At 38.9% G+C, this 25,221-nt stretch overlaps 1 protein-coding gene across 28 annotated transcripts in view; it reads right to left on the bottom strand.

The window, feature by feature from the left end:
- WNK1 (WNK lysine deficient protein kinase 1) overlaps window positions 1–24,780 on the bottom strand; it is a 135,895-nt gene extending 111,115 nt beyond the window's left edge. For 9 of the 28 annotated variants that reach the window (XM_060164374.1, XM_060164378.1, XM_060164380.1 and 6 more), the window contains exon 1: window positions 23,844–24,780. In XM_060164374.1, coding sequence (XP_060020357.1) covers window positions 23,844–24,599 — 756 coding nt within the window. In that variant the 5' untranslated portion in view covers window positions 24,600–24,780. The remainder of the gene's footprint in view (window positions 1–23,843) is intronic. The other 19 variants (XM_060164387.1, XM_060164388.1, XM_060164389.1 and 16 more) reach the window with 4 other exon arrangements.
- Window positions 24,781–25,221: the final 441 nt, after the last annotated feature.

Below are 25,221 nucleotides of genomic sequence, written 5' to 3'. Positions count from 1 at the left end.
GATGGGAGAGAGGCTCCAGAGGGAGGGGATATGTGTATGCATATGGCTGATTCACTTTGGCGTACAACAGAAACTAACACAGCACTGTGAAGCAATTATTCTCCAATAAAGATCTATTTAAAAAAAAAAAGAAATAGCACACTTATAGCAAGCTTTGCTTTCCCTCTCTTCGAATGCATCCCGTAGTATCACAATACTTGAGAAATTACGCAGCTCGGTAAAAGTTCCACAGTAGACCATATCTAGCTCTATGTCAAAATTCTAGCAGACTACATTTGTCCCAAAGTAACACAAGCATCTAACTCTATGACAAAATATTGATTTCACACAGAATCTAACTCTTTAGCTATTTAAAAACAGTAAATGAAAAGCACAGATACTGACTGATTTTATCCAATGAAAACAGTTTATGAAAACAGGGGTTTAACATATGCAAATAATTCTCAATAAATCACAGAACAGTAGTGTCAACTGAAAAAAAAAGAGAACTGAGAATTCCACAGTAGCAATAAAAGGGACTATGGTCATGAAGTCCAGTCCTTTATCTACCAAACTTCTTCTGGATGAGCACCTACTTCTGTGAATAGGTCTTTGTAAACATTCTAGTCAACAATTACAACTCAAATAGAGGATTACTGACCAATTTTCTATAGTTCATATTCCTTTCTAAATCCCTTTTTTTTTAACTGCCTCTTAGAAGTCCTTGGAAAACCAAGTAGCTTCTCTCCAAAAGCACCAGCCCCGTTACAAATGCCATACAAAGAAGAACACACTGAGATTCAATTTTAACTTCATGTACTTAAGACAACATCAAATGCCAGATTAAAAACTGAAATATTACCAATTTGGTCTTTGGGTCACACACAGACAACCTAAACTATTCATTTTAATGTACACTACTAGGTAATTATAAAGTTTGAAAAGAAGCATGCTGGCTTTTAAAAGAAGAACTTGGGACTTCCCTGGCGGTCCAGTGGTTAAGACTCTGCACTTCCACTGCAAGGGGCATGGGGTTGATCCCTGGTCCGGGAACTAAGATGCCACATGCTGCGCAGCCCGGCCAAAAACAAACAAACAAACAAAAACCATAAAACAAGAATGAAAAGGCAAAAAATAGAAAGAAACAAGAATGATTTGAGCTCAACTCCCACCTCTACCATTTGCTAGTTGTGATCTGGGCAAATCATTTAATTTCAGCCTCTTCACGTGTAAAATGGTGATTGATCTCTGTGTCACAAGAATTAAATGAGAATGTATGTAAAACACAGTGCCTGGTCCATAAACAGTACCAAATCCTCACCCTTCTCCCAAGTCCCTTAAACAGAAACATACACTTCAAACTTTCTATCAGATTTCACATTAGACCCTAGAAGGAGTTGCTAATGAAAACACAAGTTGTCATAATAAGACAGAAATTTAAAGCAAACTGAATGAAAAATCATTGTGTCACAAAAAACAGTGTTACTTGATGTGCCGTCTACCTCATCACATTAAGTAATGTCTTAATTTACTCTCTAAATGCTAATAAGGAAAATAGAAATGAGGGAATAACGACTAATGTGACTGTAAAAGTAAAATTTTAAACACTGATGAGAAGCTATACATTCGTTAAAAATCTGTTTCTGTATATAGAGTTAAAATTTGAATCTTAATACTATAGCATAAATAAGTCCACAACGACAAAACAATTTTTTAACACCAAGATCAGAAAAATAAGAATCTTACTTATCAACTTTAGAGGGAAGACTCACTATAACGAAAAAGTAATGAAGAAAACAGAATCAAAGACAATATGAAAGAATTAGAAAAAAGCCACAGATTACAAAAAAAAAAAATTAGCAAGAAATAAACTGTTATCCAAAATACACAAACTCTTAAAAAACTCAACAATAAGAAAACAAACAATCTGATATAAAAATGGGCCAAAGACTTAACAGACACATCATCAAAGACGATAAACAACTGGCAAATAAGCACATGAAAAACCCGCATATGTCATCAGGAAAATGAAAATTAAAAAAATAATGAGATACCACTACACACCTATGGCCAAAACCTGGATCACCAACACAAATGCTGATCAGGACGTGGGGCAACAGGAACTCTCATTCATTACTAGTAAGAATGTAAAATGGTACTTTGGAAGACAGTTTGGCAGTTTCATAACAAAACTAAACATTTCTTACCATACAATCCAGCAATCATGCTACTTGGTATTTACCCAAAGGAGTTGAAAACTTCGATCTACATAAAAACCTGCATAGAGGTGTTCACAGCAGTTTATTCGTAACTGCCAAAACTTGGAAGCAACGGAGATGCCCTTTAGAGGTGAATAGATAAACAAACTGGTATATACAAACAATGGAATATTATTCAGCACTAAAAAGAAATGTGCTATCAAGCCATGAAAAGACAGAGGAATCTTACATGCATATTACTAGGTGAAAAATGCCAATCTGAAAAGGCTGCGTGTACTGCATGATTCTGACTACATGATTTTCTGGAAAATGGAAAACTATGAAGACAGTAAAAAGATTACTGGTTGCCAGAGGTGAGGATGGGAAAGAGATGAATAGACAGAGCACAGAAGATTTTTAGGAAGTGAAAATACTCTGTATGATATAATATAATATGTAATTATACATTCATCCAGATCCATAGAATATATAACACCAAAACTGTGATTATGATGTGCAGGTTTGTCCTTGGTTTAAAAAAAAAAAAAGTACCATTCTGCATTCTGGTGACTGATGTTGATATCAGGAGAGGGTATGTATGTGTGGGGGAAAAGGGTATATTGAGAAATCTCTATCTCCCTCTCAAGTTTTGCTGTAAACCTAAAACTGCTCTATAAAAATAAGTCTTATGAAGAAAAAAAAAAAAAGAATATTGTACCGTTGACACTCAGTTCCCAGCACTGGAAAAGATTTGCTGAAAATCTAATTAATATTAATTTTAATAATATTGATTTGAAGAATTTATGAAAATTGATTAAGGGAGAAAAGCACTGGAAAGTAGACAAAATATATCAAAAGACAAAAGAGGGAATACAATTTGTTATCAAGCATATGGGGACAAGTCCTGAAGACATAAAATATAAAGCAATGAGAAAGTTTTAAGATAATATATTGATAAATGGGCAGTGAAAATAAGAACTCTCACTTGGGTCACCGTATCTATTCTGGAAAACAATCTCACAATATGTAGACAGTACTTATTTGTTCATACTCTTAGAAACAATAATTCCATTTCTGAATTTACCACTAAGAAAATAGTTCTCAACTGTGAAATCAGAGGTATTAATTTGTGTTTTGTTCACAAGGCAATAGGTGAATTCCTTTCCCCTATTCCAAGCCTTTGAAGTCCTTAGCCTCAGGGTCTTTTGGGTTATTTTTAGAACCAGCAACTAGAAGACAATCCCCTCAGCTGGCTTCTGTTTGAGAAAGCCCATGCCCAAAGAGAGTAACCAGAGAGAGTGGGGATGAAAGGAATGAGAAGGAATTTGAGCAGGAGGAAACTGGAGGGAAAGAAGGGGATTAGAGGATTCACCCAGACCAAGATCAATACCCTCAGCCCCATAGGGAGGTGAGCAGGTAATGGAGAGACAATGACGGTAAGAACTTTGTTTTAGAAAGTTCTAGAGAAGAGCCTATTACCCAATAGTCTCTCTAACTTGGCCTTCAAAAGAACCTTCCAGGCTTAACATAAACAAGCATGTCAATGACAAGCAGTGTAGGCAGAAGACTAGAAAGGACTTTTCTGATAAGGTTCTGGATTATATGAAGTTATCCAAGGACTGGGGGGAGGAGGAGGTGTACAGCAGAATAACAACCGACTAAATTAGGTGAGGACACAACACAGATTAATTTTAGTAAAATAGGAATATGGTATTTCATAGATACAACTTATAAAATAAGACTCATGCCTACTATATTTATAATCAAAAATATAATAACCCTGGGGGTAAACTATGCTGTTTCCACATAAGGAACTATCATACAGCTGTTAAAAATATTTATACTAATTCTTATGTTACAATGAATTACGAAATTATCATAGTGTAAAATTAGTGGGCCAAACATTCTAATTGATTTTCTCTTATTGAGAATTTAAAAGAAATAATACATACTCAAATAGGAATTCAAGTGTTGTACATACTAACTTAAGATCAAAATGCCAGTTCTGAAACTGATCACAACTGCATGTGCAGTAGTACTAAGTAACAAAAACAATTATAATAGTGCACAAACAACACCTTTTTTAAAATCTAAATATATATGATCACATACACACATACCTATGATTCCAGTAGTACGTGAGTTCCATGAGGGCAGGGTTTTTCCTCTATTTGCCAACTAAGTACCTGGCACATAGGAGTTCAATAAATATTTGCTGAATAAGTATAAAACCCACCTTGAGGGGTAGGGAGAAACAAAAGGAAAATATTCCAAAATGATACATCAGCATTGTCTTTTAGTGATGGAAATTTAGAGGGGTCGTTTTGGTTTCTATTTTTCCCTGTCCTCTAAGATGTCTCTGCATCTACATACCTTCTATAATGGAAAAAAACAATTAGGAAGCAGTCCACTTTAAATACATTAAGAATTTCCTATATTTTCAAAACATCTCTGTAGAGTTCTACAGCAGCTCTAGAGTACACTTAGCTGAAAATTTAAATAAAGGAAGCAGATTTAAGTTATCTGGAGTGGGTAGGAAGTAGAAAAAGCACACTAAGGCTTTTTCCCCGTTGTAGTTTAGTCAATATACAAAACTAAACTTCCTCAAAGAACTTTTAATGTACCATTATCAAAGCCCCTAATACTCAACACTTTTATAAACTTTTCAACCACAGTAACTGTTCTAGAAGCAAACTACTGATTTAAAATATTCTGACCATGCCCAAAATCATAAGAGGCAGTGAATGAACTCTCTGCTAATCGCTCAACAAAGGCTGAAAGTGAAAAAACTAATCAGCTTTGCAATATACCAACCATGACTTTTAAACTTCTGTTCAGAGTGATCAAATGCATCAATGATCAGTTTCCAAGATTTAGCTGAAAGTAAATGTTGGCATTTGTGAGCCAAACATTCTAACTGATTTTCTCTTACTGAGAATTAAAAAAAAATAATACATACTCAAGTAGGAATTCAAGTGTTGTACATACTAACAAGAGCAAAATGTTAGTCCTGAAACTGATGTCATAACTGCATGTGCAGTGGCAAAAAGTCAAAACCAATTATAACAGTGCACAAATACTTATTTTTATCTAAATACTTAGTACTTTATCTAAAATTTCTAATTTTTAACATGAGAAATGCCTTTTTCTATAAGTCAAGCAAATTATGCCACCTTAATAGCATAATCACAGCTATATTAACACACACACACCAATTATGACTATAAACAGTATTTGTTGGTTTTGATCTAAAAACCTCAAAATTTTTTAAAATTTATTTTTTGCATTTTATTTTATTTATTTTTTATATAGCAGGTTCTTACTAGTTATCTATTTTATACATATTAGTGTATATATGTCAATCCCAATCTCCCAATTCATCCCCCCTCAAACCCCATCACCACTTTCCCCCCTTGGTGTCCATGTTTGTTCTCTACATCTGTGTCTCTATTTCTGCCCTGCAAACAGGTTTGTCTGTACCATTTTTCTAGATTCCACATATATGCGTTAATATACGATATTTGTTTTTCTCTGACTTACTTCACTCTGTATGACAGTCTCTAGATGCATCCACGTCTCTATAAATGACCCAATTTCGTTCCTTTTTATGGCTGAGTAATATTCCATTGTATATATGTACCACATCTTCTTTATCCATTCATCTGTCGATGGGCATTTAGGTTGCTTCCATGACCTGGCTATTGTAAACAGTGCTTCAATGAACACTGAGGTACATGTGTCTTTTTGAATTACGGTTTTCTCTGGGTATATGCCCAGTAGTGGGATTGCTGGGTCATATGGTAATTCTATTTTTAGTTTTTTAAGGAACCTCCATACTGTTCTCCATAGTGGCTGCATCAATTTACATTCCCATCAACAGTGCAAGAGGGTTCCCTTTTCTCTACACCCTCTCCAGCATTTGTTGTTTGTAGATTTTCTGATGATGCTCATTCTAACTGGTGTGAGGTGATACCTCACTGTAGTTTTGATTTGCATTTCTCTAGTAATTAGTGATGCTGAGCAGCTTTTCATGTGCCTCTTGGCCATCTGTGTGTCTTCTTTGGAGAAATCTCTATTTAGGTCTTCTGCCGTTTTTTGAGTGGGTTGTTTGTTTTTTTTAATATTGAGCTGCATGAGCTGTTTATATATATTGGAGAATGTTACTTTGTTGATTCGTTTGCAAATATTTTCTCCCATTCTGAGGGTTGTCTTTTCGTCTTGTTTGTAGTCTCCTTTGCTTTGCAAAAGCTTTTAAGTTTCATTAAGTCCCATTTGTTTATTTTTGTTTTTCTTTCCCTTACTCTAGGAGGTGGGTCAAAAAGGATCTTGCTGTGATTTATGTCAAAGAGTGCTCTTCCTATGTTTTCCTCTAAGAGTTTTACAGTATCTGGTCTTACATTTAGGTCTCTAATCTATTTTGAGTTTATTTTTGTGTATGGTGTTAGGGAGTGTTCTAATTTCATTCTTTTACATGGAGCTGTCCAGTTTTCCCAGCACTACTTATTGAAGAGACTGTCTTTTTCCCATTGTATATCCTTGCCTCTTTTGTCACAGATTAGTTGACCATAGGTGTGTGGGTTTATCTCTGGACTTTCTATCCTGTTCCATTGATCTATATTTCTTTTTTTGTGCCAGTACCATATTGTCTTGATTACTGTAGCTTTTTAGTATAGTCTGAAGTCAGCGAGTCTGATTCCGCCAGCTCCGTTTTTTTCCCTCAAGATTGCCTTGGCTATTCGGGGTCTTTTGTCTCCATACAAACTTTAAGATTTTTTGTTCTAGTTCTGTAAAAAATGCCACTGGTAATTTGACAGGGACTGCACTGAATCTGTAGATTGCTTTGGGTAGTATAGTCATCTTTACAATATTGATTCTTCTAATTCAAGAACATGGTATATCTCTCCATCTGTTTGTGTCATCACTGATTTCTTTCATCAGTGTCTTATAGTTTTCTGAGTACAGATCTTTTACCTCCTCAGGTAGGTTTATTCCTAGGTATTTTATTCTTTGTGTCACAATGGTAAATGGGAGTGTTTTCTTAATTTCACTTTCAGATTTTTCATCATTAGTGTATAGGAATGCAAGAGATTTCTGTGCATTAATTTTGTATCCTGCAACTTTACCAAATCCATTGATTAGCTCTAGTAGTTTTCTGGTGGCATCTTTAGGATTCTCTATGTATAGTATCATGTCATCTGCAAACAGTGACAGTTTGTCTTCTTCTTTTCCAATTTGTATTCCTTTTCTTTCTTTTTCTTCTCTGATTGCCGTGGCTAGGACTTCCAAATCTATGTTGAATAATAGTGGCAAGAGTGGACATCCTTGTCTTGTTCCTGATGTTAGAGGAAATGCTTTCAGTTTTTCACCATTGAGAATGATGTTTGCTGTGGGTTTGTCATATATGGCCTTTATTATGTTGAGGTAGGCTCCCTCTATGCTCACTTTCTGAGGAGTTTTTTATCATAAATCGGTGTTGAATTTTGCCAAAAGCTTTTTCTGCATCTATTGAGATGATCATATGGTTTTTCTTCTTCAATTTGTTAATATGGTATATCACATTGATTGACTTGCATATATTGAAGAATCCTTGCATCCCCAAGATAAATCCCATTTGTTCATGGTGTATGATCCTTTTAATGTGTTGTTGGATTCTGTAAAAACCTCAAATTTTTAAATGGGAAAATGTTTTTGCTATGCAGTAAAACAGGCAAACTGTACCACCATACAGTATAATCACAACCATAAAAAGAAAAACACACAGAAATTATGTTAACAATGCTTATCTCTAGATGAAGAGATACATTCCAGGTAATTTTTATTTCTTTTTTCCCTCTAATTTACTAATTTTTATAATGAGAATGTGTTACTTTTATAAAATTTTCTTATAAATATTTTTTGTGTGTGATTATAAAAACTATGGTAGAAATAAATGAAGCTTATAATTCAGATAACTGAGTCAAAATCAAATTAACATGTAGCTCTAAAAAATGACTATCAAAAGGGCTTCCCTGGTGGTGCAGTGGTTGAGAGTCCGCCTGCCGATGCAGGGGACACGGGTTTGTGCCCTGGTCTGGGAAGATCTCACATGCCGCGGAGCGGCTGGGCCCGTGCGCCGTGGCCGCTGAGCCTGCGCGTCCGGAGCCTGTGCCCCGCAACGGGATAGGCCACAACAGTAAGAGGCCCGCATACCGCAAAAAAAGAAAAAAAAAAAAAAAGACTATCAAAAGGTCCTTATACAAAAGGAAAATAGGTTTCTGGGGCCATTAAATTACCATATAAGAGTTTGAAAAGCATTGTCTTGGCATCTCAAATATTTTACAACTTTATTAAAGCAGTTAGCTACATTTTCAGTAATCTTTTCATCCTTATTTATTGTACAGGAACAGCTAGTCAAAAAATTAACTATTTTGGGAAGATAACGCAAATAAGTTGTTGACCTATAAATAATGTCTCTTTTTAGGAGCAAAAGACACCAAAAATCAATGAAAACTATTTCTCGACCTCATGAAAACAGGCATATGGGCACTAAATTGGTCAACCAGGTTAAGGAGCCACAGTGGCCAGTAATGATCGAAGAATATAAATAAAGCAGCAAGTTTACACGTTCGATATACATCCAAACATGCATTAGCAGTTTATTTGAAATAGACAAAAGTGTTTACAAGTATTTCAAGATATTTGTCAAAAAACTGACTTCTAACATTCTCTTGGCAACAACTAAAGTACCCAAAGAATAAGACCATAAGAAATATTTCTGATACAGACATGCTGGAAAACAACAAAAGATAAAATTTTAAAGAACTGGATGCCAATTTTCATAATAATCAGGTATTAAAAGCACCACAAACCAAAAAGAAAAGACTTAAAAAACCCAAATTTCAGTACTTCCCTGGTGGTCCAGTGTGTGAGACTCCAGGCTCCCAATGCAGGGGGCCCGGGTCCAATCCCTGGTCAGGGAACTAGATCCCGCATGCATGCCACAACTAAGACCCAGGGCAGCCTAAATAAATAAACAAAAAAAGAAAAAGAATGAAACACCAAATTTCTATGTTCAGCGACAGCAAAAGAATTATGGTTTGCAAAGGGTGCTAATGAAATAAACCACAAAAAGGAAGGTGTTAAGATATTTTTTAAAAGGAAGTAGTAAACTTAATTTACTGCAGCATCAGCTCTCTTACAACATTTTATTTTAACAGAATAGTCTAGGTCAGTGGTGGCCAACAGAAACATAATGTGAACCACACATGCAATTTTAAATTTTCAGGCAGCCACGTTAAATAAAGTAAAAAGAAACAGATGAAATTAATAATATATTTATTTACCCAATACATCCAAACATTATCATTTTAACATGTAATCAATTTTTTAATTGGAATATTTTAACTTTAAAAAAATACTAAAATCCAATGTGTCTTTTTTATACAGTGTGTCTTAATCTGGATGCTAAATTTCCATCAGAAAAAACTTAGAAAACACTAATTATGAATAATTTTGATACTAAGATTCATAGAAGTTATTTGTATTTACAGTAAATTCATGGCAGTTCATGTCACCTGTTTTCTTGTAAGGCTTTAAAAAAAAAAACAAAAGCTGCATCATATCCCCAAAAGCAGCAGCAGAGAGAATGTAAAAGGACAGAAAGTAAATTAATTTTAAAAGAGTAATGCTGCCAAGATGTAGAGAACAAATGTATGGACACCAAGGGGGGAAAGTGGTGGGGGTGGGATGAACTGGGAGATTGGGATTGACATATATACGCTAATATGTATAAAATAGATGACTAGTAAGAACCTGCTGTATAAAAAATAATTTAATAAAATTAAAAAAAAAAAAAAAGATTACTGCCGCCAGAGAAGATGTTAGAGGGAGAAGGGATGGTAGCCCCACTGCAGTGAGAAGGGTGCCTGAGGGACACCAGCCCAGAGGAGCTAAGAGAATGGCTACTCTGAACTGTTTGTACTCTCAACACCCTGACACCAATGGCATGGTGTTTTTCATGCCACCAACAAATTTTTCAGCTCTCTGGTCCCCAACTGGGTGTCCTACGGATTCAATTCATTTCTGACACTAACCACCTGGAGTAAGCATGGACTCCGCAGATTAAGGGCTCAGTCCTACAACAGTGTCTCCACTTCAGATGCTTGCAAGTCCCAGGTTGCCACCTATACTTCTGACCAACGAACAATAAATCCGGGGTTTCCATGACCCCCTCCTCAGGTTTGACAACTTGCCAGAGTGGCTCAAAGAACTCAGGAACAGCCAAATGGAAGAGATGCATAGGGCAAGGTATAGGAGGAGGAGGGCCACAGAGCTTCCATGCCCTCCCCCTCTGATGTACCCCCTCCTAGCACCTTGAAGTGTTCATGAACCCAGAAGCTCTCTAAACCCTGTTGATTAGGGGGTTTTATGGAGGTTTTACTACATATGCTTGGTTGAGTAAATCACTGGCCATCAGTGAGTAGCTCAATCTCCAGCTCCTCTTCCTCTCCTCCCACAGAGGTGGAGGTGGGAATAATGCTGAAAGCTCCAACCCTCTAATCATGGCAGGGTCTTTCTGGTGACCAGCCCCTACCCTGAAGCCATCTAAGGGCCAGCCAGTCAAGAGTCACCTCATTAGAGCAAAAGATACTCCCATCCCTCTGGAACTTCCAAGGCATTTAGGAGCTCTGCCAGGAATCAGGGGTAAAAATCACATAAATTATTTCTAGACTATGCCAATTCATACATACATTTAGGATAATGAGAAGCAAGTCTGTCACTCTCAGAGAAGTGGGGTGTACATATATGGAAAAGGGGAAAGCTAGAATGAACTCTGTGTTGAATGAGCATTAGAGATATCAACGTGAACTCATGGTTTTCAATAGATATAGATGTATACACACAAACAGAGGCAAAAACACATGCATACACATAAATATTTCCTAACTCTTCACTAGAAGAGTCTGGAAACAGTGATGCCCCAGGAGCCTTGTGCACACTTGACCCCCAGATCTCATTTTCTGAATTCTGTTCTACCATAAAAGGAACCAGGCTCCTTGGAGAAATGGCTGGTCCACTGATGGGATGCAGAAAGAGGAAGAAGAACCTGGAATATCTTGTACAAAAAGTAAGATTATTATCAAAAAATGATAAGATCATGTTAATTAAAAGGACACAGGAAGCAGCTTCTGGCCAGATGTGGGACAATTGCTATGTCTGGATGTATTTCACAGTAAAAAGTTTTTTTTAAAAGTATTACTATATCTGTCCATCATGTGAAGAGGGAAAAAATTATATTGTGTAACATTTAGTTAAGTACTGGTTGTTAAAGAAGTCATCTTTAGTCACTGTAGAGGGTAAGGATAACAGATGTTTAAAATACTAAACTAATAAGGTATTCAAACCAAGTGAATACTCAGTAAGATCTATGAAAGCCTGGAAGGGTGGTATTATTGGGAAGTATGGCAGTTTCACTTCTGTCCTTATAAGAGGAATGGAAAACAGTCAAGATTCTCAGCACAGAAATCAAAGCTATGCTTTAGCCATAAGATGCTCACCAGCAACATATCACTAACGCTCCCCTCTCCATTTACGTCCAAGAGAAAAAAAAAATCTGTAGAGACATAAGAAACTACTGGTACAAATGCAACACAGTTTGTTCACGAAAAGTAAAATCTAAACTAGCACCTCTATGTAGTAGAGTGCTTGGTTAGGCAGAACCAATATTTAAATTGAGAGTCTAATGTTTAAAAATTTCTGGTGTTTTTTTTTTTTTTTTTTGTCCAGGCAAAAAAGAGCAAGGTACCTTGGAGTCATCATCATTTTTCTGAAAGAACCACTTGAGTGGACCTTCTCAGTTGGTAACTGAAGCAAATTCTCTGGACCAAGAGAAAGGGTGCACAGTAGACTCTATTCTGACTTGATAAAAGCTATCCCTATGAGTAATATTAAATAGTCCTGAAATAAGATAAAGTGTGTAGAAAGTATGCAAGAAAAGGCCAGAAAGTGTTCTGGTAAGCAACTAAGACTCCAAGGCGTTCCCTTTTAAGTGTACTGTTATTAGAAATTCTCTGATTCACTTAAATGGCCCTGAATGAGGTCCACTGGCAGCAAAGTTTCCCCCATGTTATACATACACAATGACGCAACTTACCTTGAAATAAAGGAGAATGAAAATCTAACCCTATGCCTGGGGATGAAAGAGGGAGGGGTGATTTGCACAGTGTGTAGCTGAAGCTGAAAACCCTTAGAGGCCCAGCTACTCTAACCACAACAGTAATATTCTGTAAATCTGTCATATTTTGAGGTGACATCTTGTGTGCCTTAAGTATGGTTGCCCCTGGTGTAATGGTATAGGATTGTCTGACTTCAAAGAACCATTTTAGCCTAAAGAATATCCAGGAATCCAGGCCTATGGGTTGATATGCTTATTATTCTGTGCTGGTGGGTAGGTATATAAGCAAATACCACTAATGCACTTTAAGAGTATTACCAAACTTAATACAAAGTCTTGTTACTTGGAGAAGAAAATTTAACTTACCAGGAAATCTTACTGGAGATGAGGTAACATCTTATTTCCATAACAATGCTGAATAAATTAAACATTCCAGAGGATTTCAAAACATAATTATGTAATTTATACAAGATTTCTATTTGGAGTTCATAGAAACAAGAGAGGCAAATACTTCCCAATAGTATATATAAAATGTCAAAGTAAACAGTGAAGAGAAGGAAAAAGAGGTAAGATTAAAAAAAAAAATCAGGGAAAAAAGTCAATTCATACTGTCAGTATCAAGAACTAAAGCTACAAAAAAAAAAAAAGAACTAAAGCTACAAACTATAACCTCAATCTCCAAAGTAAATAAAACTAAGTCCTATGGAAATTATAGCAATTAACATGTTGATCTATTCATTGTAGATCCAATATCCTTAAGTCTGCTTTCCTGGTGAGTAAAAGGTAGCATTGATACAATTTTAGGAATTTGTAAGTCCAATTAATTATTACTAACAATGTAAAACTTGAATATGAACAATCTGTATACACAGAAGTCATCTAAAGACCACTGACCAAAATCCCACTAACACTATAACCATTCAATTTGTCTCTATTAGGTAGAAATTTGATACACATAGAACACTAGAAATAATATTCTTTCTCCTTAAAGATTTAAGTCTGAACAGAACGTTCTAGGGACCTCCCTGGTGGTCCGGTGGTTAAGACTTCACGCTTCCACTGCAGGGGGCGCGGGTTCCATCCCTGGTCGGGGAACTAGGATCCCGCATGTTGAGTGGCCAAATAAATAAAACTAATAAAAATAAATAAACTGAACATTCTATATCCAATGTAAATAACCAATGTAAATAGCATCTAAAAAACCTTGGACACACCAAGAAGTTAATAAAACAAACACGCCATCTCCCTCCTTATAGCATCTATATATGTACACTAGCTAAAAGGCCACTGAAGTGGAGAGTTATTTCATGAACTCAAAGTATAAAAGGTACATGTTGCTCAACGACAAATTATAATTGCTAAACAGAGCAAAAGGACTTAGAATTCCACTAGAACTCAAACTTCTTCCTGGTTTAACTGAAGTATTTTGCAGTGGAAAAAACAAGGACTCAGATAGGCCATGTGATCTTAAACAAGTTATTAAACCTGAGTTAGCTTCCCCAAATAAAAAGTAAGAACATATCTGCCTTGTACTGTTGTTGTGAAAATAACAAAAAATATGACATGGGCATAGTACTGTGCCTGTCACAAGAAAAAAAAAGTCCTATTAGGTAGGTATTAGTAATTATTAATACTTTTCAGATTAATTAGCAAGGAACACTCTTCAAAAAGACAAGGGCTAGGGCTTCCCTGGTGGCACAGTGGTTAAGAATCCGCCTGCCATTGCAGGGGACATGGGTTCAAGCCCTGGTCCAGGAAGATCCCACATGCCGTGGAGCAAGTAAGCCTGTGTGCCACAACTACTGAGCCTGCACTTTAGAGCCCGCGAGCCACAACCACTGAAGCCCGCGAGCCACAACTGCTGAAGCCCGCACGCCTAGAGCCCGTGCTCCGCAACAAGAGAAGCCACTGCAATGAGAAGCCCGCGCAACGCAACGAAGAGCAGTCCCCACTCGCCTCAACTAGAGAAAGCCTGTGCACAGCAACAAAGAACCAACGCAGCCAAAAATAATAAATAAATAAAATAAACAAATTAAAAAAAAAGACAAGGGCTGAAGAAAGTATATGCAGTTTTTAGGCTTTTTGTTGTAAAACAAGTCCACTTTGACCACATCCTAGAAACAGCATAATAATTAAGAATCTTTCTCGTAATGGAGATCTGTTTCCTCAAGTGACACAAAAAGATGGTCATTTTAGATGCTCCAATAATAAAGTATGTATCACAGGACTAATACGCAAAGGTAGCATTAATGCCAGGAGAGAAACAAACTGTTTAAGAATCAGCACATCACTCCCAACGACTGAGTATTCTGGAAACTAGTTGATAAATGGCATATGAAGTATGAAAACTCTTTAGATTGAATTTAACCATTCATAAAGAATAACCAAAACTAAAACAGTAACTGGCTTAGAATAGACACTTACAATAGATACTGAAGCAGAGAAAGCAGACAAAATATTATATTTCAATGCTTCAACTTTTTAGACCTTTCCTTGATCATCTATCTATCCACGTCATCCTTGATCATGCCTTCTACTTACCTAATCTTTCTTGCCCCGTATTTGTTCAAACTTGTCTAAAGAAATGGCCTACTATTTTTGTCTCTACTTCTTAACCTCCCTCCGCCACTCTTTAAACCCACTGCAAAGTTTCCACTCTTCTGAAACTGTTAAGATCACCAAATATCTGGAGCAAATGTGACATAATGTTAATTTTTGTTAATTCTGCATGTATATGTGAGTTTGTGATAACATCCTTTGTATATCTTTTCCAAAAAAGGAAGTACTATTTTATTATTAATAGAGAATACATTTTTTAAAAATATTTAACACTTCAGTTATAAAAGCACCACCACACTGTATGTTCTTTGTGGTGTGAATTATATCTCAATAAAGCTATTTCTTTTTTAAAGCACAACTTAACACACGATCTAGATACAGCACATTCCAACAGAACCTTCTGCCATGATGGAAATGTTCTATATGTGCCATCCAGTATGGTAGCCACACATGGCTTCTGACCACTTGAAATGCGGCCAGTACAACTGAAGGATTAAGTTTAAAGTTTTTATTTCATTTTAATTAATTTAAATTTAAATAGCCACCTAAGGCTTTATAGATAGAGAAATTTAGTGACAGTGACCAGCCCAGGAATCTAGGATATTAGCAGAGACTTATACATCTACTTATGTGCTCCTCCCTTATGCAACCTCCCCTCTCATGTAGATAATCTTGAATGTTGCTGGTTAATGACTTAATAGCCAAATGCAATAAACAACTTCAACTGCCTAAACTAATCTCTACACTTTTTTTCTATGCCTTCTAACATCCATTATCCACAACTACTACTATGCCAATTGGACTTCTCTGCTATATTCCTTCCTGGAATTTTATTCCCTTGATATTACCATTCTCCTAGTGTTCTACTTAGCCTAACCCCCGGGCTCCTTTTTCCTTTGCCCATCCATCAATTATTCCCATTTTGCCCTAGGCCCATTATTCTCCCTTGTCTCTTCCTCTACTTCTCTCTTCATATATATCCTCTCCTTAGATGATTCCATTTACTTCCATTATTTCAGCTATGACTAATATAAACAGCCTCTATTTCTACCTCAGACCCATTATTTGAGCTTCATGAATGTATCCAACAGCCTGGCTGAACTTCCTGGAGGTTTCACAAGTATCTCAAAGTCAACATGTCAAACTGAATACATCTTCATACCCCTTCCCCTCTCAAAAAAACAAAACTCCTTTCTTATGCCCTCCCTCAGTTGACAGAACCATCACTATCCCCACCCATCCTCTTACCCATGCTTCATTTTTCCTCCAAACTCCACTTAATCACTAAACTCTGCATATTTTATCTACTAAATATTTAAAGATTCCACTCCTCTATTACTGTCCTAGTTCAGGCCCTAGAAATCTCATACCCACACATAAAACTAAACTCTACACATCCCTCGTACTCCTTAAATCCATTCTCCACAATTACTACTACGCAAATCTGCCAATTAACTTCTCTGCTTAAAATTCTCTCCACCACCTACAGTTGAGCATTTGTGTGGGAAGGGTGTGAGGACAGTTGGAAGAGCATGTAAATATGATAATGTCTAGGAACTCTTCAGCATGTTAAAGAGATGATATGCTGTATTTCCCAAACTTACCTTAATCCACAATGATCTACCAGTCCAAGTAAAAAGGATATCCACAAAGAGATGAATACAGTCATCCCTCAGTGTCCACCAGGGACTAGTTCCAGGGATGCTCTCCAACCCCCACCCCATGGATACCAAAATCCACGGACGCTCAAGTCCCTTCTATAAAACAGTGCTGTGTTTGCATATAACTTATACACATCCTCCTGTATACTTTAAATCATCTCTAGATTATTTATAATACCTAACACAATGTGAATGCTAATATAAATAGTTGTGAACACGATGTAAGTGCTATGCACACAGTTGCTACAAGTGCAGCAAATTCAACTTTTGCTTTTTGGAACTTTCTGGCATTTCTTTTTCCTGAATATTTTCTATCTACAGTTGGTTGAACCTGTGGATGCGGAACCTGCAGATATGGAGGGCGACTGCATATCATGTTATTTAGCTCAAAACTATTAGCCATGAAGATGATCCTATCATTATCCCAAACAACCTGTTTACTTCTATCGACTAATAGAGGAAATGTGTACATCAATAATTATTTGATTCACTAATTCGCTTCACCTCTCACTGTTTGGTTTATATATTAGTGTTTGATTAACACAAAACCATTCACCATGTACATAATGACCAAAACACAGATCATCTGTCACTGAGAAGCTGAACCCTGCCTGCACAAAAGGCATCTACAGAAACAGTGGTTTTACTTAACTAACCCGAATATGACGATTATACCAAGTAGATTTCCAAACACTTTCTTAAATTATTCTTAAACTCTTACGTTTCTTAAGATTTCTTAAATTCCAGGGAAAACTGTATTTGCTTGTGGTGACAAACAGCTTATCTGATGATCCTTTTCTAAAAATCATTAAGCAATTAATGTAGCACAGCACATTTAATATGTCAATCTTGTAATGCCAAGACTCAAGTCACAACATCAAAAACTAAATTCTTTATGAACGCCCACCTGAAAAGTCTAAATTAATACAAATTAAGGTGGACATTATACAATCAAGTCAACCACAAAACCAAGCAAATACTAAAGTTTCTCCTCTTCTGCAGAACATATCAATAACCAATCTTTTTTTTTTTTTTTTTTTGCGGTACGAGGGCCCCTCACTGCCGTGGCCTCTCCCATTGCGGAGCACAGGCTCCAGACGCACAGGCTCAGCGGCCATGGCCCACGGGCCCAGCCGCTCCGCGGCATGTGGGATCCTCCCAGACCAGGGCACGAACCCGTGTCCCCTGCATCGGCAGGCGGACTCCCAACCACTGCGCCACCAGGGAAGCCCAATAACCAATCTTTTTAAAGCCACACACAAAATTAAGCCTGCCACCTGTCAAAGGCATAGTCCTCTTCCAAATAAAAACACTCTTAAGAAAAGCTTCTGGCAATTTCTCTTCAGTCTGAAAAACTACTCCCCTCCTTAAGATATAATAAAATCCCTAAACTGACAGAACAAAAAGCTCCTAAAACCCAACTTTAACTAAGAAGTTTAAAATAATTAATTTGTAACAAATGATAACTTAGAGCCTTCAAATGGATTTTTTTAAAAGAATCATCGTTTACATTTTTCAAAGTACCTTCACATAGTATTTCAGTTGCTTCTCAACAATCCTGTGAAGTCAGTAAGACATGTTACTAATAAATCAGTGTTACAGATTAAGTTCCTTACTCAGGGTCAGGTAATTGGGTAACAAAGTTTTCTGCCTTTGAGTCGGTTTCCGTTATACAGTGTTGTATTATACCAGAGTCAATCTCCAAATACAAGATTAGAAAATCTGCTGTGGACCAATGAAAGGCAAGGAATATGGATGAAACAACCCCGAGATCTACAACTATTTCTAATAACAGAAAAAACTTAATATTTATCAAAGTATATTGAGCATCTATCGATACTTATATCTTCAAAAACCCCAAAGATTAGTGGAGTAGACAAAGAATGTACATGATTTTTAATCAATGTGAAGAAAAGTATAAGAATGATCCCAAGAGGAAAGATCCTAGTAAATTCGGGAAACTAGTAATTCAGAAAGGCTGCCATTTGGGAAGGTGACAGGTCATGAAATTAGAAAGTTAGTCAGAGGACAGCTAAAGCTAAGGAATTTGAAAACACTGATGACACCATGTTCAACTCCAACATTTCTCCGATAAGTATGGTAGCCAAAGTAAGAGTTCTGCTACATTTTTCAAGCATAAATGTAAACAAATCAAAATTTTCATCAGTACCCTCAAAGATAGCCTAAAAAAGATGCTGCATCATCACAGTTAATATTTATGTGCCAGGCTCTGTCCTAAATGTTTTTTATATATACTAATTCATTTAATCATCACAACTCTGTAAAATAAGTGCTCTTATTACATTCCATTTTACAGATAATAAACTAGCACAGAAGTTTACCCAAGGTTACACAATCATTAGCTGAGCCAGGATCTGAATTGAAAGTCAGGCATTTTAAGTTCTTAATCACTGTGTTATACTGCAGAAAAATAGTGCCTTCTCCAAATTCAGGTCATGCTAAGTCTCACCTATTCCTGCACACTTGATTGACTTATTTTAAACATGGGACCAAGCAAAATGCAAGATGCTAACAATAAGTAAATATAAAGAACTGGTACAGCAAAACCTGATAACTAATTATAGTGAATTTTTCCCTAGTATATGAACATTTTCAGAAATTTTAATTTGAACATAACCACTCTTGCTGTTTTTACAGCTTTATCTAAAAAATTTAGAAGTTACCAGAAAACACAAATAACAGGTTTAAGATGACTTCTGAAAATGAGAGTCCCGTTTTAGATGAACGTTTCCACAGGGATTAATAACTAGGGTGACTTTCAAATGACCAGGATCTTGCACTAGCATCCAAATGTCAAAGAGTGAACTGAGGCACCAAGCAACAAAAGATTCCCAATTTGTTTTACACAAAAACAATCTCTTGGGCATCCCTGGTGGCACAGTGGTTAAGAATCTGCCTGCCAATGCAGGGGACCCAGGTTCAAGCCCTGGTCTGGGAAGATCCCACATGCCACAGAGCAGCTAAGCCCGTATGCCACAACTACTGAGCCTGCGCTCTAGAGCCCATGAGCCACAACTACGGAGCCGGTGCTCTAGAGCCCATGAACCACAACTACTGAGCCTGTGAGCCACAACTACTGAAGCCCACGTGCCTAGAGCCCGTGCTCTGCAACAAGAGAAGCCACCGCACCAAAACAAAGAGCAGTCCCTGATCACTGCAACCAGAGAAAGCCAATGTGTAGCAATGAAAACCCAACGCAGCCATCAATCAATCAATCAATCAACCTATATTTAAAAAATGGTCATCAAAAACAAATCAAAAGGGCTTCCCTGGTGGCACAGTGGTTGAGAGTCCGCCTGCCGATGCAGGGGACACGAGTTCGTGCCCCGGTCCGGGAAGATCCCACATGTCGCGGAGCGGCTGGGCCCGTGAGCCATGGCCGCTGAGCCTGCGCATCTGGAGCCTGTGATCCGCAATGGGAGAGGCCACAACAGTGAGAGGCCGGCGTACTGCAAAAAAAAAAAAAAAAAAAAACCCAAAAGAAAATCTCTCTTTCCAAGTTCTTACACTAGAAACAACTGTGATATTAAAGGTAAATAAGAGAAAAGGAAAACATTTAAGCTCTTAAGACTTAAGAACTAACTATATCATTAAAAAAAAAATCAACCTAAATGTAATTCTTTTTCAATAAATCATAATAATAATTTAAAATATATGCAATAAATCTACATATATTTTAAATTAAATCTTACCTACCCAAAATTATCCTGTCCTTAATTCTATTCGGTCCTGTTTAGAAGGGACAAAGGATTACTTCAAACAAGTCACCAATCATTCTTTAATTTGCACAGCAGCTACCCTTGAGTTACCTGAATTCTGCCCATACTCCAAAAATCAGTGACTCGGAGAATTTAAAAACAAACAAGAAAAACTCCAAAGACTATTCCCTGAAATTCAGTTCCTGAAACTAAGAGTTACTGCAGGTTCCTAAAAAACAAGAAATGTGGCACAAATTTAAAAAATACAGGTAAGAAAAATCCTCAATGTTCAAATGGGAAGATACAGTTCAATGAATTATTTTAAGAACTATAGCAAAGAAATGTTATGGTTTCTTAACCACAGAACCACATCCAATTTCTGCAGCACTGACAAACTTTTCATAAAACATTAATATCATATACTCATGATGAGACATGAGTCTTAACTTGCGAAAAGCCAGAGAAAAATAGACTGTAAGTATTTTGGAGCTTAATCAAAATTTATGATTTGACCTCTCCTTTCAGGTAGGTCTGGAAACAATCTCATCAATATAACAAGTGAACTCAGTATTTAGAAGTAGCATGGGGAGAAAAGTGCTTAGAGTAGAGCAACCATTCTTGAATTTCCATGTTTTCTTCAAGCAAACTATGCTGTTTCTTTAAAACAAAAAGCAAAGAAGAACCCTTCCTAAAAATGCAACGTAAATTCTGCAAAGTCCAGCAATAACATTTTCTGACCAAGCCAACAGAGAAGTAAAATTAAAGCACAGCCTACCTAATAAAACCAGGTAAAGAAATTTTCATCTTAAAAGATCTGTTATCTCTTAAAATCCTGTGGTATCAAAGTATTACCTACATATTATTTATTAAGAGTCAATATTTGTTTTACTAAGTAACTATGCATATTGTGACTCTAAAAATAAGCTTGATGGAAACAAATTTGACTTGTATACCACACTCACCCATTCTCCACCCCAAAAAGCCTATTTATTTCTCCATTTGAAGTGATAAAATCAACACCCAAATCAGAAGTCTGGAATTTGCCATGGTTACAGGATAGGATTTCTCCAAAAATCTGACAGTAACTTCCACGCCAAAACAGAACAGCTTCATTTGAGATTTACTAATTAACCATCTACTGTATTACAAATGCTTTAACATTTCTCAAATTATTAGAATCCCAACCAGTTTAATTTCCGTTCTTTATCAACCCAAGCAAGTCATTTACCTGCTCTATGACTTCAGGTTCTTTCTTTATCAAATAAGCAGCTGGGCAGAATAACCTAAGATCTCTTCCAGTTTTAATACACAAGATTTTTAACTCGACAACTGAACACAATATTTCTCCAGTCCTCCTACAGAAAAATATGCATATTAATAAATATACATTTAGTGAAAAAAAGCTTTCCTTTTTTCCCAGTGATTTAGTAATCCCTTGGCTTGTCCTTCAGTTTAGATCCAAAGACAAAAACCCAAACATTAACCTACTGAATAGGTTATTAGGCAAAAGTTCTGGCCAAAAAATCATAAACACTGTCCAACTACTGCTATAAAGGATCCTGGGGCTAAGATAATCACATTTTAAAAACCAAAATGAAAAATTGTAGAAGTAGGGTCAAATGACATATATGGAAGGTTCCAAACCAGGGTACCAAACAAATGAACTAGGATTCATTTGGTTCTCCAGCCAAACCCTGAACTAACGTAAAAATAATATGGCGACATTATTATATGTAAGGATAGCAGATATTCTTTTGTTTAACCATGACCATGCCTAGGTAGAGAACAAAAATCTAAAAAGTCATCAGTTCTAGGAAAAACTGAGAAGCTTAGACAAAATTCTTATTCTGACATTAGACAAATTGAGGTTTTCTTCCCCACTGTATCATTAGTTTCAGGATAATAAACTATCAGAAAATTCCAAGTGACAAAAAAGGAAAACACACACATTGCATCCATAAGGTGCTCAACATTTACTTGGGTCTAGTCTTAAGAGAGTAAGGTAACTAATTAAGGGGAAAAAAAAACTGTTAAAAAGCACCTATTCAAACATGAAACTATAGAAGAATAAAATCCAGGATCAGTAGCAATAAGCACCTGAGGTACAAAAAAGAAACAGGTGTCCGCCTGTAAACCAAAAGAAATCATACATAAGTTTTTGAGTATGACTGACCAACCAGAATAAAGTTATAGTTTCACAATTTTTTTTAAAAAAAGGTCTGCCACCTTCCCAACTCTAAAACACTATAAAATTGAGTAGGTTTTATTTCACAGTGCCTTAGAAGTTCTATATCACTAACTATAAAACTTAAGAAATTACATTCCAAAAAAACCTGTCAGTTTTGAAGTTTACTTCCTTCCACATGTTAATTTCCCTTCACACTTGATATGGCCTTGGTCATTTGGAAGGTGACATTCAAAGGGTTAAGTGTTAACATATTAGTTCATGGATAATAGATAAATTCCCAGATCACTCAGGTACTTTCATACCCTAATTCAGCTTGGTCCATTTTCTTGGCAAAAAGAATATGGATACTGGCATTTTTCATGTATAATGTAAGTGGCTTTTTCATTCAGTTCAACTCTGCTTCTTCCAATAATCTATGTATGTTCACTTCCAGGTGAGGACAACATTCAATCAAGCTGCTACAGGTCAAGCAACAAGTAGCCCAAACCCAGCTACTTAAACCTAGAATATCCTTGTCAACCAGGATGACACACCATGAAAATCATTTCATTTACACCATGAAAACCTCCCAGAGAGGTGAAAAAGGAAGCTTTGTGACTCCTTTGTACTCCTGGGAAAGTCTGGCTTAAAAACTTTTTACAACAAAGTTAAAACAACGATAATGACATTACGACTCTCAAAGCACATATACAATTTTACATAAGCTCCTGTACTACCCACAGTATAGTGAATGGGCTGAAGACATACTAGTTTTAATTAACAACGTCAGATCACTGCTAGCTATCACAAGGTTTATGCACCATTAGGTGAAACTGTATCAACCACTTACTATAACTTTCTAGTCCCAAACTATTTATCCAGAGAAGGAAGTCTTTCTTATAGTTTATTAAATGCTTGTGTGATCACCAACTAAGATATATCCAAAGGAAAGTCAGTCAGGAACAAGGTCGTTCTTAATCTAAAAGGACAGCCTGATCTCAGGAACGGAAACACGCATCTAACACACCAGCAGCTCATCACTGCAGACCCCCTGAGGAGCACAAGGCAAGAAGACTGTACTTTCCTAACTCAAAAACTTCCCCACTAATTCCGTTTCCTGCCAGACGAGTAAAACAATGACGAATAGGCAATGCGTTTGTATCAGGATGACTTTCATCACTCCTCCCTAGGAGCACATCTCTTTGGCTACCAATACTAACTCCTATCCTATCCAAACACCTAGGTGCATGCCCCAAATTCTGGCTTTTCTTCCAAAAGCTGGTCTCCCCCCATTTCGGAGCAAACAATCAGAGAAAGACATGCAAAGGGCGAACTCGGCAAACTGGCCGAACCGAGCCAAATCGGGGATCCAAACCACCGAGAAATAAAGAAGTAGGTGGGGCATACCTGCAGTTCACACCAGGCGACCTCCACGGTGGTTTCGGTGTCCAGACCTTTGTAGACCGTCTTAAAGGAGCCCCTGCCGATCTCGATGTCAAACTTGAGAAAGCGGCCATCATTGGACATTCCCACGGCCTTGGTCTCCAGCTCTTCGATGTCATCCTGCTGCTGGCTCCGTTCCTCCTGGGGTTCCTTGGCGCTGCCGCCGCCGCTGCCACTTCTCGACGACGGGGGCTCCTCTTTGCTCCCCGCGTGGCCGGGCTGGGCAACCTGGCGGTCTCTGCCGGCGCTGCCCGGGGCCGAGGCGGCGGCTGGGCCCGCGGCGACCGGCTCCCCGGGGGCGGCGGCGGCGGCGGGCGGCTGCTGGGCCACATGGGCGGCAGCGGGGGTCAGGGTCTCCTCGCGCTGGGGCTCCGGGGGACTCCGTTGCGGGACCACCGCGGCCGCGCTCGTCTGGGGCAGCGGGAGCGGGAGGCCGGGCAGCTCCAGCGCCGTGGCGTTGGAGTCGCAGATAACGCTGCGGCGGAAGAAGCGGTGCTCGGTGGTGGTGGTCGCGGCCGCCCCCCGGCTGTCCTTGTCCATGGTGTGGCGGCGACGCCGGTACTCCTCCGTCCTGCCGGCTCCGGCGTCGGCCGCCGCGGCGCCCAGTTTCTCTCCCACCGAGGAGTCCGAACTGGAGCCATTCTTGGGGGGAGGCGCCGGCGGCGAAAGGAACAGGGAGCCCGGCGCGCTGCTCTGCTGGTCGGCGGCGCCGCCAGACATGGTGGGAGCGGGAGCGAGGCGGGCGGCTCGAATTCGCAGAAGAAGTGGGCCGGCCCGGGGCGGCGAGACTGCGGGCCGACGGCCCCTCACTCAGCACTGACTCGGCGGCCCGAGCGGGAGGCGGGGCCGCGGGCCCGGTTGCGGCGGCCGCTGCGGCTCTCGAGGCGCGCTGGTCGGGGGCGGCGGCGGGGCGGAGGCACGGGGGCTGGCGCCTCACGGCCCGCAGCCATCGTGCGGCAAGCGGCTGCCGGGCGGGCTGGAGCGGCGGGGGCGCGCGGTCATGGGGGCGGCGCGGCGGCCCGCACCGAGTCCAGACGGAGGCGGCCCGGCTGCCCGCCGCCGCCGCGGCACGGGGCGGGCTGGGCCCTGAGGCGGCGGCGCGCGCGGACCCCCGAGCGGCGGCTGCTCGGCGCGGAAGCAGGGGAGGCCGCGCCGGGGCTCGCGGCCAGGCGGGTGGCCGCTCCTCCTCCCCGCCCTGCTGGACGGCCTCACAGGCCGCCCATCGCCCGACGCGAGGGGCCGACGCGCGACGCGGAGGAGCGGCCCCCGGCCCCGGGCCTCGCCGCCCGCCCCGGGCCGGGCGGACCCCGTCCTCTCTGGGCCGGGGCCGGGGGCTGACGGA

Source organism: Lagenorhynchus albirostris, chromosome 11 (genome assembly GCF_949774975.1).
Source record: "Lagenorhynchus albirostris chromosome 11, mLagAlb1.1, whole genome shotgun sequence".
In the NCBI taxonomy this organism is placed as follows: Eukaryota; Metazoa; Chordata; class Mammalia; order Artiodactyla; family Delphinidae; genus Lagenorhynchus; species Lagenorhynchus albirostris.
This window is presented reverse-complemented; position numbering and strand designations above follow the sequence as displayed.